Source organism: Chanos chanos, chromosome 9 (genome assembly GCF_902362185.1).
Source record: "Chanos chanos chromosome 9, fChaCha1.1, whole genome shotgun sequence".
Taxonomy (NCBI): Eukaryota; Metazoa; Chordata; class Actinopteri; order Gonorynchiformes; family Chanidae; genus Chanos; species Chanos chanos.
The window spans coordinates 15,095,279-15,108,955 of NC_044503.1; the positions used below are offsets into that span (position 1 = coordinate 15,095,279).

At 38.8% G+C, this 13,677-nt stretch overlaps 1 protein-coding gene across 1 annotated transcript; it reads right to left on the reverse strand.

Moving 5' to 3' along the window:
* Window positions 1–1,004: 1,004 nt before the first annotated feature.
* On the reverse strand, window positions 1,005–13,677 carry gabrd (gamma-aminobutyric acid type A receptor subunit delta). Its single transcript, XM_030784042.1, has 9 exons — window positions 13,610–13,677; window positions 6,873–6,988; window positions 4,967–5,034; window positions 3,851–4,071; window positions 3,490–3,572; window positions 2,765–2,902; window positions 2,338–2,493; window positions 1,779–1,987; window positions 1,005–1,310 (listed from the first exon to the last, which is right to left on the reverse strand). Exons 1-9 carry the CDS (start codon window positions 13,675–13,677, stop codon window positions 1,005–1,007), a joined length of 1,365 nt encoding a protein of 454 aa, XP_030639902.1.

Below are 13,677 nucleotides of genomic sequence, written 5' to 3' on the forward strand. Positions count from 1 at the left end.
AATTTTCATACCTATTTGGAGGCATTGAGACTTCATGACCCAAAACTGCTATTAATTAGTCATGATAACACAGGTTAGATAATGGTTCCACATTTCTTTACTTGAAATACTGCAACTTACATATCATAAAACACTCTTGAGTTCATGAAATTAATATTATTAAAGAAATATCGACAAATGAAGTCATGATATAGAAACAGTGTGTATTATTTGTACATGACTCAGGTAACTGCACATATAAGACAAGGGAAACGCACAGTTTTTGTCAATTTTCTTGTTGTTTTTTTTTTTTTTAAATAATCGGGACGGGCAGAACTGGCAGGAACTGATAAGAAAGCGGCTGTATACAAAATCCAAATGTAGTGGAAAAAGTGGGAGGAGTACTTAAAAGAGGAGGAAAACAGGAGGGGTGGAGAATGGGCAGGAGTGAATGGAGAACAATTAACAGCCATGCAACGCTTTTTTTTTCTCCCTCTCTCTTTGTCATGTTTAATCATTCAACATTATGAAGTTTTTATGTTCTTTTTTTTTTCTTTTGTATTTGCCTCAGGTATCATTTTAGTGCATCACCCAGTATAATGTAGTCATAATGAATTGCTGGCATAGCGAAAATAAAATAAAAATTTAGAGTTTAAACAAAGCCGCTATTGAGTAAAATGCAGATGCAGCGAAGTCCTTGGACTAACTTATACTGATCAACATTGTCTCATTTACGTACTGCCCCCGCCCCAACCCAAAAAAAAAAAAAAAAAATGGTTGCGTTTATTGCCGGTACGAAGATTTCCTCTTTCGCAACACCTTCTTCACAGTTTCATTTTAATCTGGAGCAATTCCTTCCAAGCCTATCTAAATATATCTTTATAGGTGTATGTAAGCATGTATATAGACAGTCTTCAAGCTGTCAGATATAAGTGTCACAGATCAGGTGGCACATCTATTCTTTTAATATCTATGTTACAGGCAGCTGTGCCCATGGTGTCCCTCGCGGTCCTGGTTTTGAGGAGTCACATTGTGTAGGCCACCCAGTAGATTACATTGACCACGGCGAAGGTGGCGGGGAAGACGGCACGGGCGTAAATGTCAATGGTGTCTGCATCGATGGGCTTGCATTTGCAGCATTTCTTCTCTTCGCTGCTTTCTGTCCTCTTGGTCCTGGAACGCGGCGTCTCCACCTCCTCCGCTACCCCGGCAGCCTCGCCGGCCGAGCGCTGAGACCGGTTCTGTCGGTTGGAGATGAGCAGGCCCTGGTTCATGCCAGCCACAGACAGAGAGAAGAGAACCATGGCCTGCTTGCCATTCTTTACCATGGACTATAAAGAGGAGGATATACAGGCTTAGAGGAGAATGGATATGACCAGCATGCCAAGTTTAACCTAGTCCTTATTTTTTTTTGTTTTGTTTTGTTTTACTTAGTCCTTTATGCCACCGTGAGCAATTTAAGACCATCAGAATTGATCTGAGTGAGTTGGCTGACTAATCATCAAGTATTTTATTGGTCTCTAACGGTAGAAAAGGACAAATATATGGGATAATTGATGGAAGACGAGAAGAGTAGCTGCATAAAGCAGCGAGTCGTCTATGACAACCGATGATGTTTACTTAATGTCATCTATTCTAGCTTTCATTAAAACAAAACACTAATAACATTCTAAGACAATGGACATAAAGTACTGTGGACCATAAAGTGTTAACAGAATTTCGTGTGCTAAGCACCTCGGTTTGAAACGGGGGTGGGGGGAGCGGGGGGGGGGGGTTATTAACTGGCACTTTTCCTTTACCTCTGCATTCTTGTTGGCTTTGACCTTGGCCTTCTCCTTTTTGCTGTAGTCGGCGTTGTAGTGAGCAAAAGCGTACTCGATGAGCGCGGCAAACACAAAGACATAGCAAATCCAGAAATAGACATCCAGGGCTTTGATGGCCGAAGCCCGTGGAAGCGAGGACCGAGCGCTGACCATTAGCGTCGTCATGGTGAGGACAGTGGTGATCCCTAAGGTCAAAATGTCACAGGTCACTCTTTCAAACATCCCAGTAATAATTCTGACATGCAAACGAACATAACAGACATAAACAGCTCTACTGAATACCGCACTTTGATACATGCTATTAATATGGCTGGATAATTAAGCATTCACAGTAAATCATAGTAAATGTGATGGCTGAACTTATACCGTTAATTCCTCTCTTCAATATAGGTATTACCTACTAGCGTAAGAGGATAAGATCAGCCACTGAATGGATATATACAAAAATAAATGGGAAAGTCGAGATGTCGTGGCATGATTTGTTGTCATCTGTTGACGAGTCAGAGACACGCTGAGAGAATATTGAGAACCGGACCTAGAGACACCCTGGCAGGAACAGCTGACTGGCTGATCCAGAAGGAAACCCAGGACATGGCGACCAGCAGAATGGAAGGCATGTAAGACTGGATGATATAAACCCCTCGATTCCGTCTGAGCTGGAAGCGTAGGCTTAGGCGTGGAAAACGACCCGCTGATTTGAAAACGAAAACAAATAAACATAAGAGTGACTCATGTTAAAGACTACTAAAATTATCATGGACTAGAAAAATGTACTAAATGCTATGGTTTTTGTAAATATGAGTTCAACAAGGTAGAATTGCAACTTCAGCTGAAAAATTCTACCATATTCGGAGGAAGTTACGGGGCAAAACACACTTTTGTGCACAGTCTAAGCAAATATCTCCTACGTTTGTCCGATAGAAAAACGTGAGCTACGAAATTGTGTAAAATGATGGTCTCACCAGATTTAAAATTCATCACCTCGGTGACGAATCTGTAGTTTGTTATGGTAAACTGCGACAGCTCCAGTTTGTCCAGTCCATGAATATCCCTTTGACTCTCTGACCAATGGTACACAATGTCCTCAGAGGAGTAGCCATCTGCCATGTCAAAAAAAAAGACAAAGCTACAAAGTTGAAAATTTGGTCACATTTCACATGTGTCCTCCAGTTGGACTGCACTTATGAATTTGCATTTACTATAACACACCTTTATTTTTACCAAGTGGTTAAAACTTCATGATAAAGCCTTAGCAGAGACTGCCACAGTCCAACACAGAGACATTCAAAAACACTCTAATTTCCAGTAAGATTTATGATGCATTACCATAATTGATAATAAACATAAATTGATGAAAGCATACACTTTTAAGTAATGTTAAAAAAAAAATTCCAACACCAGTGCTTGTGGAACAAATGCTTTAAAGCAATCTCTCTTATGGTAATGAGAAATGCTTAGTCTTACATTTTAGAGCTATGAGAAGCACAATTAAATAAAGCATGCACATATCTCTGCTCATAACTCTGTGTGTGTGTGTGTGTGTGTGTGTGTGTGTGTGTGTGTGTGGTCAAGTCTTTGCGGTTATTTTTTTTAAAAAAAGGACATTATCTTAAATGCATCCATTTTTATGAGACACTTAAGCTTAAGATTTCTCTCCTTAATGCAAACAGAGAGAATATCCACTTACAGCTCTCTAAGTCCAGCATACACTCCTGTTCGTCCATTGGGTATTTAGTGAGATCCATGTCACATGCCACAGTAGATGTAATTCTGTTGGGGGGAGGGCAGGAGGGAGGGGGGCTGAATTAGCATACATATTTAGCACTGTATGGGAACACTGCGGCGACAAAAAAAAAAAAAACTTTTCACATCTTCACTGTGTTATTTGGATCAGGACCTTGGCATAAAATTACCCTGACTTCTCTTTTCAAGAGTACTTTGGTCAGACAACAAAAACTCCCTCTTCCACAATCCCCACCCAAATCGATTCTCAAATACACTCACACACACACACACACGCGCACGCACACACGCACAGGCACACACACCGACTGCTGTAGAGGATGACACCATCTGGCTGCAGGCGGATGAGTTTGTTCTCCACGGTGACGTCGTGGAACCAGGCAGACTTGGCGTTGACAATGAACGTGTCTGGGAGCCAAAGTTTATCTACAAAGCGGCTGTCCAGCCCCAGCGTTTTGTTTGTGTGGTTGTAGGACAGACGGTCATCCCTCCAGCTCTGTCGCAGAAACACGGTCATGGTGTACTCCTGTCAAACAAACACACACACACGCACACATACACACACACGCAGTGTGAGCTTATCAGCCATGGCAAGAGGTCACATTATGTGTGTATGACAGGTCATTTATGGATTATGGTCAGAAGAAAAGAGCAGCACATATGAAAACAGTGCCTGGCATTTGGCGTTTCATTTTATATTTTAATTCATTTTATAGCTTAATATGTTCTTTTGTACATTAGAGCACATCATGCTAATGAATTGTATTAGATATATAACAAAACATAGATATAATATTATATCAATATTCTGTTTTAGTTATTCATTAAAATATCAACACCACTTTTTCTTTAAACAGAAAGGATTACAATTTGAGACACTGACATTGTTAGACCTTGTCCACCTCGTTGGAATTGAGCGATTCTACTGTTGTGAGATATTCTATTCTTAAATACTGCGTAACTGTTGGTGAATTTAGAGCAACATTCCAACATATTAAAACACAGCAATAATGAGCTGGATTAGCTGATAAAGGCCAGACCTAAAGGACAGAACACCGCTTCTTACTGCTGACCTCTACATTTCTATTCATCCTGATCTTTTGAGATTAGAATTTCTTTTCAGTGATGGAACACAAAGAAAGTGGCAGCCACCACAAAAACAGTTTGTGAGGATCAGTACATAAATAGTTGGAAGGTTAATTGAGGCCGCATGACTAAGAGATACATTTAGATAACACAAGTACGTAGAACCGTCTTCCAGCTGTCAAGTTTGAAAAAGACTGCTTCACAGACTCATTTCTGAACTGCACAATGTCACTGAAAGTTACGTGCAAATGTGCCGTACCTGAAAAAAAAAACAACTGGCAGTTAACAGTCTGCTAGGCAACTGTACGGAAAAATAAGATAAATCAATACATTACCATGTTAGCTTCAGATATGTGATCAATACTGGCCACCTCAATAGCCATGGCAACATTCACAGGTGGACCTGTGAAGAGAAAAGTGAGAAAAAAAGAAAAGCAATACCCGCCCCCCACCCCCCGTAAAAAAAAACATGGAAAAACACTTGGGATGCCTTTTGCCATTAGTATTTAATACATAAAAATATGTATGTATATATATATATATATAAAGAAAACATCAAGTGAAAAATCCTCTTAAGTGTTTTAAAAGTCACTTGAATGAATTAAAAGACATAGACATCTTAGACTCTCTTTATTGTTCTAAATAAACAAAAAGCAGATACTGAATGTGCATTCTTTAGTCTACAGGTCTCCCAAGAGGGAGGATTTGTGGATGCCGGGAAATTTCAAGACAAAGTGGTCTTTCTGAGGCTTTGGTAAGTTGTCCCTAAGTGCTGATCTGAAATCAGTTTGTTGTGTTTGTAATTGGGGTTCCAGTGGTTGTTGATTCTTGACCAGCACTGAGGGACACCTTGGACGGCCAACCATCCATTTATTTCTGACCATCAGGGAGCTCTTTCCAATCCCCCGTCAATCCACGTTCAAACCACTGCCATTTTGAAAGTGTGTGGAGAGAGCTAGCGTCCTTTTAAACAACATGGGGGAAAATAGTAATGGTTTTCAGGAGAGAGAAGACAGATAAATATCATTATCAAAACCTCTCAAGCAAAAATGACAGTTTGAGTTTGACTAAAATATCATCGCACAAAAAACGCCTGGCAGGTCGTTGTGGCATTTCCCGCCTATGACTTATTCTCTCTTTTCTTTCCGCGTCCGGCTTTGCCCGACGCAGTCCTTCTGTCTTCTTGCTCCCCCCCCACCCCCACCCCCCATTCAATTCCCCTCAAGCATGCGTTTAGCCAAACTCTCAAAGAAAGACATATTTCTTCAAATGGCAGCAGGATAGAGTTGACTCAATGCAAAAAAAAGGGAATCTAGCAAAAATAGTGAGCAGAGCTCCTTAATGGTCATGAAACATGCATTCACTCATGCTTGCCTCAGCGTTTGGCTTTTCAGAGTGGAGGGATACTGAGCCCAAATGCATAATTATCATAATGTTGAGCCGGAAGTCAAATCCAAAGCTGACACTAGTTGACTCCTCAGAACCCTCTTGATTCAGACGTGCTCAAAGCCGTGCGGATGCATTTTTTTTCCTTCTTTTTTTTTTTTTTTTTTTTTTTTGCTTTGCAATAAGCTGAGTTAAGCTGTGAGATAGAGAAATCTATGCTGTAGTCATTGGACAAAACACATTTAGCAAACATTCTTAGCAATATTGTCTATTGAGACTAGACAAACATAATGTGATTCATTTCGGAATATATTTGTAAGTCATCCGATATAATCTTTTATTTTCTCTTTTTGTTTTGTTCTTTTTAGGTCTACTGCTTTTTTTTTTTTTTTTTTGTAAGCAAAGAGTTGAGAATTTATTTACTCTAAATCCCAAAGTACACTGATCTCATTAAAATGTGTGGCCTAATTGTGAGGCCTGAAATTAGCTTCTCAAAATGGAACATATTTTTTGGCAGGCAAACCTGCTCAAGTCTGAGTCATTGCAGAGACAAGGTGGATATGAGAGGGCGAAGAATAGAGATATAACTTGTTCTAGTTATATAACTAATTTCTCGCTCTCTCTCTCTCTCTCTCTCTCTCTCTCACACACACACACACACACGCACGCACGCACACACACGCACGCACACACACACGCACACACACACATACACATGCACACACATGCATACATGCACACATTCTCTTTTTTCTTTCTCTCTCTCTTGTTTTTAAGGCTGTATGCTAAGAATGGTTGGAAATGTGTGGGGAGGAAGAGTAATCCAATGCTACGAGCGGTAGATCTCAGACTCACCTCCTATCCCCGGCCGAAAATTGCGAGCATAGCCCTTCATTAAGTCATCCAGATTAGGCAACCAGGATATCTCAATGTCAGTGCCTACATAGTCCCCAATGTCACTCATCATTGCCCTGAAGGAACAAAGACACAAGGCCTTCAAACTAAACTGGCTATGTCAGCATGAAACTCATCCACAAGGGAGCTGAACCAGTGTTCCCTTGTGTTAAAGGGTGTGTGTGTGTGTGTGTGTGTGTGTGTTAAGAGTGACATAATCCAAAGTGAAATTACTCACTTAAACTGGATGGAACAAGTGATTACTGCTATTTTTAAGCATTACTGAAAAATATGTTTCATTTGACATATTGAATTAAACGTATGACATCAGCATGTCATTTTACAGTATTGCAAAAAAACACACACAAACAAACAGACAAACAAGCGGTCTTAGAGACACCCGCAGCAACATCTTCGTAGACAGTATTTTCACAAGTAGTCCTTTTCTGGTTAAAAAAAAAAAGATTGAAAAAAGAGACAAAACTGTCATTTCATGTTAGCATGAACTCAATATATTATCATCACACATGTGTAACTTGTATTATGATTGTTTACTGACATAAAAATTAAAATAGTAAATGTACAAATACATGGCATTAGTTTGAGCTATTGTCTGTAAATTGAACGGACTGTATTCCAGTTATTCGGGATAAGGAGTGAGACAATGGCATACTCATTAACAAGTCAACAGCAAACATTGCCTCATTACGCTCTCATACACAGCACCACAAATTTTTATGCATAATGTCACAAGCAAACATGAGCCATTTTGACTCCAATTACAGGACTCCATTAGATCAGCTTTACAAAAGACATTTCTGCTAATGCCTTAACATCTACTAAATAATGCAGAGCCTCCTATTTTCCATTTGTGCTCAGGGTTGGGGTTTTTTTTAACATAAAATAGAACAAAAATTGACCACAAGGAGGCAGTGTCCTCTGCCCAAAGGGCCAACAACCAGCAGGGTTAGGCAACAACAAGGAGGAGAGCATGTATGTATGTGTGCTATGTTCTGAGTGCGTATATGTATGTGTGTGTGTGTGTGTGTGTGTGTGTGTGTGTGTGTGTGTGTGTGTGTGTGTGTGAAACTGCAAATACAGTACAGTACATACAGTGAGATCTATAGCAGACAAACAGTGGTGAAAAACAGAAAATGTATATTCACTATATTCATTAGGCACTAATTGGATTCTACCAAGTTCATTTTGTGGGAAGCATTTTATTGCTGCATTGCTGTTTGGCTTGTACCCTTAAAATCACCCCAGCAGTGTACAGCCCTAAATGTTAACACATCTATGGTTTTCCTACAGTGATACTGCCTCAAGCTCTTTTGTTAAAAGCATCTCCATGAAACATACATTCTAACATACCAGCTGAGAAGCTCATTTAAAGTACACAGTATGTGTGTGTGTGTGTGTGTGTGTGTGTGTCTGTGTGTGTGGGCATGTGTGCATGTACGCATATGAAATTGACAGGCTTCTTCTAATGACAGCGCTAAATAATAAACTGTTATGGTCAGACACACAATTCAGTACTGATTTTCACACAGCTGTACATTTTAACTTATTTGTTTGTTTACAATAAATGCATGTTTTTTCCAACTCTCTCCCCAAACCACTGGACCTGTAAGCACTGAGCTTTATAGAAGTAGTTTAGTAATGTTATTTTAATCAGTACAGTTCATTTTATAAATGTCAATTACAGGAATTCTGCAAGAAACTTTTTTTAAAACAGCAGCATTTAAAGAAGGTTGTTTAGATTTCTCATTATCCAGATTTAGTCATTTGACCCCACACAAAGGTATCATTTAAGCTGTTAATTGCTAAAATAAACTGTGTTCTCAGGACTGCACCTCAACACCATTTAACAAAATAAACCGTGTTATAGGGTTTGAAGTCATATTTTGATAACCTAATAGAGACATTGATGTCATATCTGTACATGATACTTGACAATTCAGTGATTAGATTTCTCCAAAAAACAAACAAACAAACATATAAACATAGATTGGCAAAAAAACATAGATTGGCAAAAACTGCACATGTTTAAAGAGGAATTGCATGTCTTTTATTATTATTATTATCATTATTATTATTATTATTATTATTATTATTATTATTATTATTATTATTATTATTCAAAGAGCCTTGAATTAGGATGCAGCGGCAGAAGAAATCATTTCAGTTGGTTAAATCTGACTGTTTTATAATGGCCCATATTTTCAGAGCCCACATGGTTCTCTTTGCACATGGTAAAAATGAGTCTACTTGATAATCCCTCTGAGTGGTAATTTGTGCTAATAAATTCTTCCGTCAACTGCAAACAGGAAACACAAGATTGTAGGGAAGGAGAAAGAGTGCCATAAAAAAAAAAGAACGTGTAGAATCCTCTTTGATTGGTCTTGAGGGAATCTCTAAACGCCTAGATTCTACGTTCACCCTTAGTCTCTTTAAAACAGTTCAAAGTCAATTTCCTCTCCATCCTGTTTTTTCCACCTCTCTTTCTCTGTTATTTCTCTTCATTAACTTCACTTGTTCCCCCGAGGCCCGTTTTGCTAACAGTCTCTTTATGAGCTTTCAAAACGAGGTGAAAGCGACCAGGAGACACGAGCCTCGTGCAAAATTCGTGACTGAAGCCACTGAGAATGCTACACCTGACAGGCTTAATTATCTTTTTTTTCTTTTTTTTTATAACAATACATTTAATTTGTACCGAGACACAAAGAGGTAGCAAGTCAACCTTGCCTCTTTTATTTCTTTTTTTGCACTGCAAAAATCAGCTAAAAGTACATTGTAGAATTAACCAGCAGGTAATGACCAAGCAACCCCAATAGTAATGTCGGAGCCACATAAAGAGAGAAAATTATATCAAAATTAACACAGCATCCACAGAGACATATGGCAGATAAAAGAATTGTCATAGCTGAGAGACGACTGACTGTGTTCAACCTCACACTTAGCAACCAGCTATGAATTTTACAGCTGTAGTCATTCAAAAAATGTTCTCATAATATAAACACACTGTCATTTTTTTAATTCACTCTTTATGGCTGATTATTAAGGGCAACTCCACATAAAAAAAAACATTAGGCAAGAGGTTTTCATTTCAGCTGTTTGGCTGAATGATCATTTGAAGCTTTAGTGTATTCAAATCAGTCAAAGGTTTTTTAGTTTGTTGAATTTGGACTGTAAATTGGAGGCCTACACACAAATGTGACAAAGTTATGGCAACCAAAGGAAATCAAAGTTAAATTTTCAAATATTTATCAGATTTCATCTCTGAAGTCATAACATGTTAACAAAACTTTTTCAACAAACCATATTCCAACAAAAAGAGAGTGACTGATAAAGAAATTGTGAAAAGTAAATGTCTGGTCAACAGAATAGTCCTTTACCAGTTACCAAAAGCACCCTGCCCAAAGCAATGCAGCAGGCCTACGGCTGAATTTCATGTCTGGAGCTGTTTTATGATTGGTCCAGTTCTACAACAGTAACTATTCAACCATATTGTTATATCCAGAAAATGACACGTCGAGGAAAAATGACATACATCAGGCCCTGGGTGATGAGGCATACAGTAATCTCTAACAGTTCAATGATCGTCTGACAGCCACACCAGCACTAATGACAATACATCCGAGCAGCAGATGCAATGTGTCATTTTTATTTTCCTATAGACGGATGTTGAATGGTATGTCTTGACTTGCTTCAGTGAATATAGAATATAGCGCACACAACTGAATGTTTGTGTTTAGACATATTTAAGATTCTGGCTGTACTCATCATGTTCCTACTGGGTGTTGCTAAAACCTTTTAGAGGGGCTTGAGGTTTATGTATGTTGAGCAGAAGTCTATAGTTTTATTGCTACTGGTCTATAATCTGGAGGTGTATGGTTTTACTGTTATTGATCTTACTGGTTTTACAGCCTTTCAGTGCACTACATATAGAGAGAAATTCTAGTCACACAACAGCCTGATGTGAGAAAATAAAAAGCACAGCCAGGATCTCAGAAAAAGAGTGAAACATCTAAAACAAAAATGTAATTCATTTCAGATGGATTTTTAAAAAGCATCAGTATCTCTGATATTGATCCATTCTAAATAAATAATAATAATAAAAATAAAAATAAAAGGATCACTGTCATTTGTCACAGCCAGCTCCCATACTAAGAATAACCTTGAACCTATCCTGAAGATTCTATCATAGATTCTAGCATCTGTATATGCCCGGTACCTAGAGGGCATTTTACACACACACACACACACACACACACACACACACACACACACACACACACATATATATGTGAGTGTGTGTGTGTGTGTAAATTGCCCTCTAGGTGAGATCAGGTTGCTGTGTGGACATATTCAGGTAGCCCTAATTCAATTCCTGCTACATTTGGCAGTCATCTCAAAAGTTATTTAAGTTCTGCACAAACCTCATGGCAAAACTGATCACATTATTAGAAGCGGAGCTCTCAGAATAAAGCATTACCACCGAAGCAATCATAAATATGAGAGGGCAGACGGCTTGAAAGAGAAGTCATAATTTCAAGTGGTGATCACATGATGCATACTGTGCATTGCAAAGATGACTCATGAGTGACCCCTGTGTATTCCATAATCCAAATAGCATTACAGTAGCTGGTCTTCATACATGTAGATTTTAAACAGAGCTTATGGGATGCTTATATGTATCTGTGTGTATGTGTACGTGCATGCGCACTTGCGTATGTGTGTGTGTGTGTGTGTGTCTGTGAGTGAGTGAGTGCATCAATATGAGTGTGAGAGAGATGACTGCACTCTGGGATCCTCACAAACACAGACCTGCAGGAATGACTGACCTTTTGACACTGTCACGGTGGAGCTCAGACTGAGTGAGAAGCTGTGAGAGACAGTCTACACTGTGTGACAGGCCAAGCATAGCCTCTCTCACACTATCAAGCAAGTACTGATAATCCTCAAAATGCAACAAGAGCAAAAAAACAAAAAAAAAACAAAAAAAGACAAACACAGAAAATGAGAAAATGTTAAAATCTGCACATCAGGCCAAAATCAGGAACCAACACTGTCCCACTTGAGCAGAAAGACAAGATCAAAATCAGTAGTAGTAGTAGTAGTAGTAGTAGTAGTAGCAGTAATAATAATAGTGAAAATAATAAGAAGAAGAATAGTAAGAATAATAATAATGAATTGTGATTAAGGTATATATGGAAGAAAAGAACTTCCTTTATAACGTGTGAGTGACCGAGCAGTAGCAGCTGAAATAACAGTATAACAATGACAGTGACAAAAAAAAAGAATTTCTCAACATTTCTCAGTAATACAGAATCAGACATGCTCATCTCACTCATTTAAGACCTCTCACTGACAGACTGATCGCCGTGGCTTCTACTGGGTTTGCAGAAGTGTCTATGGCTAAAGTGAGATTAATTTGCTGAAAGCAAGAAATTCTCACCTAATTAAGATAACAGTGATATAAAATTTTGCCTGGAGAACTACTTGAAGAGGGGAAAAAGTGGATTACCCTGGTTTTCTTAGAAACAATGTGTGAGTGTATATATATATATATATATATGGAATAAGACATTACCCCTCAGTTCTTCAGTTCTTTCCAATTTTCTACCTGAGTACCAATCCAATTTTCTTTCTTCACAAGTTTATGGCAACCATATATACACAATATTTTAACAACAAAGTGATGAAGCATTCCTCAGCTGAAACTCCACGTAGGCATAGCAAAATGGCGTAGCTTTATTTTTAATCCTTCTGTGACTAGGCATCACCTCTCTTCAGTGATTCAGTATTGTATTTTTCCTTTCATATTCTCCCACATGCAGAAACGCAAACACAATCCTTAACCGCAAAAACTATATTTCACTTTTCAGAGCTGTCTCTTAATCTTTTTCTAAGTTTTGGTCCCTTGGCTGCGCACAGAGCTTTGCTTGAGACACTCTGAATGCGTGTTAAATCTCTGAAAGACATTTACCTTGGCAGAACCTATGACCTTCATGGTGAACTACCAGAGTGCCTCAGTTATAGAACTGCTTTATTAATCATAAAAATTAGAAAAATGAATGATGTCCTCGGGATAATGAAATGGGGAGCAAAGCTTTATGGCATTACTGTAATGCTGGGAATACTGTATTTCACTGTGAAATATAAACCCTCGTGTGTGGCAGGAATAACAGTATTATAGCTACTTTGTTCTCTTTCCACCCCACATCCCCCACATTTAGAGAGATTAAAATGATCCAGTGGAGAAAAAAAACTAGGTTAACCTACAGTAGGTTTTTGCCCCTGTCATTTTTTTTTCAGTGCCAGATGCCTCTACGTGCCAGAATTTCACACTCAACCCAGCACCTCATTAACAGTAGGAGCTTCAAGATTTCCGGGAAAAGTACAATGTGTGCACAGTTACAAAGTCAAGGGTTTGATTCTCCAAGAAACGATCTTTAAAAGACCTGACCCAGAAAATGATGCAAGACAAGTCACATTCCACTCTGAGACGTGCGACACAGATCTACAAATCATGTGAAGTTGAGTTCAGCATCACTCGCAATTAAGTAGATGTCAAACAAGACAGTATCGGAAGTAGGCTATACAAAACAGTGTCTAAAGGCAAAAAACTCGTCGAAGCTGGTTAGCGTCCTCGACCTAAAAAGGTAAACAGAAAAGGATAGAGCGCACAACCTTACCTGGCAAATCTGTCCCCTCGGATGAACAGGAGCGATAAGGTCGTCAAAAGAAAAGTGATAACTTCCAT